The sequence below is a fragment of the Centroberyx affinis genome, unplaced genomic scaffold (genome assembly GCF_046629955.1).
Source record: "Centroberyx affinis isolate AG114_WGS23_722 - 3 ecotype Tasmania unplaced genomic scaffold, CSIRO-AGI_Caff_v1 ptg003570l_1, whole genome shotgun sequence".
Taxonomy (NCBI): domain Eukaryota; kingdom Metazoa; phylum Chordata; class Actinopteri; order Beryciformes; family Berycidae; genus Centroberyx; species Centroberyx affinis.
The window spans coordinates 187984-193002 of NW_027281500.1; the positions used below are offsets into that span (position 1 = coordinate 187984).

General features: G+C 42.7%; 1 protein-coding gene across 1 annotated transcript; it reads right to left on the bottom strand.

Moving 5' to 3' along the window:
* Positions 1-3035: 3035 nt before the first annotated feature.
* On the bottom strand, positions 3036-5019 carry LOC139661646 (melanin-concentrating hormone receptor 1-like). The gene is made up of 2 exons (XM_071540163.1): positions 4956-5019; positions 3036-4051 (listed from the first exon to the last, which is right to left on the bottom strand). The coding sequence occupies exons 1-2, from the start codon at positions 5017-5019 to the stop codon at positions 3036-3038; spliced, it is 1080 nt and encodes a 359-aa protein (XP_071396264.1).

Sequence of the window (5019 nt, forward strand, 5' to 3'; positions counted from 1 at the left end):
GAGTGTCAGACTAAATGTCTTCTAATGTATGGTAGACATAAAAGGCTGGGGCCAAAGGACTGGAAGGATAGAAGGAACATAGCCTACCTTAGAAGCATTTATGAAGCAATGTGGCAGCGTTTTACACCAATCAAATAACTTTTTTCACAAAAGCTACATCAAAAGAGCTTACTGTTTCTGATGCAGCTGCAGCGATTTTCACACATATTCCTCAAGGTGAAGCCATTGCTGCTGGCATTTTGGCTAAGTTCTTAGAGATGAAGCGCACTACATGACAAAACATGTACTGTAGTTCATTAGACAGTGGAAATCAATAAAATACAATATCATAAAATAAAAAACAAATGAGATAGTAGCTCTAAGAATGAGAACCTCCAGTGAGAAAAAGTACACTCTTGAGCATATACACAAACTCCAAAGCACTCTAAATCCAATGAGGAGGAAGAGACTTGTAGCTTTAAATCTAAAAAGCCTTTATTGGCATGGCTTAGAGCCAGCGCGTTTCAACCATGAGGTCTTCATCAGGGCAAGAATGGTGCCACAATGAGCAAGTCACAATTTATAAGAACTACAACCAATCAAAGACTAGCAATCAAGACACATGCAAAAGGTCAAACCAAGGCAAAATACAAAAACACAATATAGCCGCAAGCGCTGATTGCGGGGTCCAAGCACAATTTGATAAGACAGACAGATAGACAAAACATTACAGATCTGCCAAATCCACCACCACCACCACTGCCACCATCTGGCCAGTGTGCAGTAGTGGTGGGCCATAGGAGCCCACCTGCCAAATATGGTTGCTGTAGGACTTACGGTTTCTGAGCTGCAGATACTTTTAGCGGAGAAAAAGAAAGAAAGAAAGAAAGAAAGAAGCAGAATAATTCCAGCAAATACAATAGGGTTCCAGCACTATGTGCTTAGACCCCTAAAAATACAGTACAATACAAAAATACAATACTCCAAAGGTGAAAACATCTGAGTGAGAGTGAGAGCAAGATAGAGAAAGAGAAAAAGAGAGAGAACTTAAAAACACCCACATAAACCATAGAACACAAACCACTGGATGATTATTGGACCATAACACAAACAGCACTGTAAGCCCATATTATAGGACGTGACAGATGGCAGCAAAGATTTTTTACCAACAGCAAAAGGTCTATAAACTATAAAATCTCTCCTGTCTCAACCATGATCCAAAATACTGAAGACAATACAATCAATCAGCTGATTCATCATTAGATCCTATTAATATAAACCACACTTAAAGCAATAGTATTATATAACAAAACATGGCAGATATAGTAACAGGTTTACAAGCAAACTGTAAAATCTGTCTCCTCATTTAACCTAGGATAATTACAAGCATCAAGTGCATGAATCCAAAAGGTTTCCCTTTGGCGTAACCTCTGAAGTCTTACCTCCCCGTGCTGATGGCTTGATATATTCAAAACCCTCAATATAAGGAAATAATTGCTGTTATTATGACACTATGCAAAATGTCTATCCATAGAATAATCTTGTTTGTCGTTATGGATAGCGTTTTTATCGGCTAACCGGTCTTGCAGAACTGTACTGTAAATACCAGTGAGTTTCTTGTCCTTTTCACCAGGAGTAAGGTAGCTAAGAACCAATCTGTCCCTCAAATTAAGGGTCACATCCTCAAAGAACTTCAGTCTTTTTTAAATAACTTTCCTTTTCTTGCCTGTCAAGATTGTCTTTGCTTTGGCTACATTCACACCTTCATGCTCAATTCTGAATTGCTGCTCGTATCTTATTTTGTTGGATGTTTCAAATCTATTCTAGGATCTGCCCCATATCCAAGAGCAAAATTAATTGACAGCCAAACATTCAAAACATTTTGGTTATGTATGTGCCTTCGTGTTTTGACTCAATTTAGGCATCTCCTCACACACCAGTCAAGCCTGTTGTCATCCATGTTAACACTTGCCCAGCCAAGCTGCCGTGGGTGACAGTTGTCTCAGGTAAGTGATGTGAGATTTACTTATCATCATGGCAACCATGACAAAGAATGATTCAAGCATTCAAATACAAGTAGCCCGTGGCTTGCATGCCTTGGGATCCGATTTTGTACCATATCTTCATGTGGTCCAGATCGGAAACGAAATAAATTTGACTCCATGAAGCTTTTTGCTGTTCACACTAATTACCAAACATTAGATCTTTGTTACATGAGGGAAAACTCTGAATTGGGAGCCTTTCAGCTGCAGTGTGAATGTTCCTTGTATTTGTTTCTGTTATTATTTCTACCTGTGTATACTTGTTTATGAAAATAATCGATTGGTTTTCAAAATCTTGCAAGTGTTTATAAATACCAACAATTTAAAGTCAGTTCCTGTGGGCGTGTGTAGAACATGTTACCATGGCTTCTGAGAATTAACTGTTATCACTGCATGCTTGCAGTGATAAAGATCACACCATACACACAGTAGTTAGTTACCATCACTGTGATTTGTTTTTAAAAAGAGAAGGATCAAAAGAGATGGATAGTCAGTGGTAAATCTTGTGGATTTTCCTTGTCAGCCAAGTCACCATCTGATGCATCCTTGATATTTGCGGTTGACAAGGTAACATCCACGACCTTTATCCATTCTCCATTTTTGGCGTTCTGTTTTGGAATTGTTCTAAGAAGGTTAAGCATTACATCAAAGGAAACATGAGAGGACACAACACCCCTCAGGAACGATGCCTGTGTTTCAAATGCTCAGAACTAATTTCTTGCATTCCCATCCATTTCAGTACAACCGTCTCTTGGTATGTTCTTCCATTGTAATGTTGCATTCTCAGCTACAGACGCAACCTAGTGATACAATCTTGATCTCTGCTGTCTGTTGTATGACTTGCACTGAATGAGAAGTCCTGTTGTCCTTGTACCATGCATGCCAGTATGAACTTGCGTCACTATGAGAGTCGTCAATGTGTGTGTGTGTGTGTGTTCTTGTACCAATATCACCAATACAAAGTCCTGCACAATTATTGTACTTGACAAATGAAGTGATTCTGACTATTCTGATTCACTGTTCATTGGCTGGTATCATCTGCTGGTATGATGCGTTGTGCTGAGCTCCCTCAGGTGCCATCCTCAGACTCACACTGCCGCCATCTGTGGTGCTAGGGTGGACGCGGAACTTCCTGTTAACAGGGCGTACAGCCCTGAGGAACTGCCTCTTGAAGGTCTCACTGAGGACAATGTAGAGGAATGGGTTGATGCAACTGTTGGCGTAGCCCATGCTTATGGCTATATTGTAGGCGTAGGAGAAAGCCAGGCTTGGGTTCTGCACCCCCAAGTGGACCAGCTGGAGGATGTAGTAAGGGGCCCAGCAGACGAAGAAAGCCAGGCAGATGGCCACTGCCATCCGGGTCACTTTCCTGGTGCGTACCCTCAAGCTCCGCGGAGGCAGCGGGGCCACGCTGGTGGACATGTGCTGGAGGATCTTGAAGAAGACCAGGCAGATGATGGCCAAGGGTAGAGCGAAGGCCAAGAAGAACTGGTAGAGCGTAAACCAGTAGGTGTCGGTGACCGGGTTGGGCAGGAGGAGAGCGCAGCCCACCAGGCCGTCCGGCAGGGGCATGAGGCCGGCGTACATCCACACGGGGATGATGGTGAGCAGGGACAGCACCCACACCAGGCTGATGACCAACGCCGCCACGCAAGGCGTGCGGACGTGGTTGAAGCGGATGGGATGCACCGTAGCCAGGTAGCGGTCGAGGGTCATCGCGGTGAGGATGTAGGTGCTGACAATCTGGCTGTTGGAGTCGAGTGCGGTAATGACGGTGCACATGGTGGCCCCGAAGCGCCACGCGCCGTTGCCGAGCAACTGGTGGATGAGGAACGGCATCCCGAGGAGGAACAGCAGATCGACGATAGACAGATTGAAGATGAAGACGTCCGGAACCGTCTGCTTGGCGCGGCACTTGGTCTTCTTCATGATGGTGTAGATGACGATGCAGTTCCCCAGGATGCCCAGAAAGCAGATGATGCCGAAGATGGTTGGGAGGATGGCGCTGCTGTGTGGTGGCCCGGCCACTGCTGGAGACAAGAGGGGAGGATTTTATATCTATATCTATATAATATAGGCCTTTACATATTATCTTGTGTCCCAATGTATCAGCAAGAGGAGAGGAATATTAACGCTGGGGATTTGCCAGCATTGCCAGGGGATTATAGGTGCACAGTTATATTATCCCAGATAGTACTTAGAGGATCTATGAATGTGCTTTCTCCCTTCCTTTTATTGGATTTTGTGTGTGTGTGTGTGTGTGTGTGTGTGTGTGTGTGTGTGTGTGTGCGTGCGTGCGTGCGTATGTCTGCTGGCACCTACAGCACTGCATAAAGCAAAGACAGATGATGATGACAAAGAAGATCAGACACTGATCTTGTTAACAATTCAGAGGGTATAACAAAAGGGTTTGAACATAGGTTATGTTTTGCACACATAATCTCCAAGTAAACAAGTAAATCACAAAAAATAGGACAAACATCTTTGTAAGATTCATATCAATATGACAAATACTGACAAATCCATTCGGTCAGTCACTTGATCATCGTTTTTTACACTAATAATTCTGAGCAGTAAAAAGAAACCACAATATTTTGCAGGTGCCAAAGTTTAAACTGATGTATATTGGTCCTGTGAGATAAAGGCTTTCTGCCAGTTTTGCATTTCATGGCATTTCTCCTCGATCATATGATGCTGTAAAAGGTCACACATGTCTGTGTGTCATTACTTGTAAGGCAACTGTGACATTTGGAGATAAAATAGAATTTAAAAAAAGAAAATGAAATAAAAACATCTTTTCTTTTCTTTTTTTTAAATACATAAGTATAATATAAAGATTTATTTTCGAAGATGAGATGCTCAGAAACAAGGTGGTCGATTTACATTGTTGGAAGGTGGATGCTGTTTACCAGTGTGCCGCTCGGCTCAGCCTACCTGTTGTTGTGGAATTGGCATCTCCGATAGAAACATTCTCGCAAGAACCGTTAAGGAAATCCAT

Bases quoted from the DNA above. Each gene is read 5' to 3' on its own strand.
- LOC139661646 (XM_071540163.1), bottom strand. From the start codon at position 5,019: ATGGATTTCCTTAACGGTTCTTGCGAGAATGTTTCTATCGGAGATGCC. The intron at 4,052-4,955 runs GTAGGCTGAGCC...TCTTGTCTCCAG, and splicing joins TGCCAATTCCACAACAACAG to CAGTGGCCGGGCCACCACAC.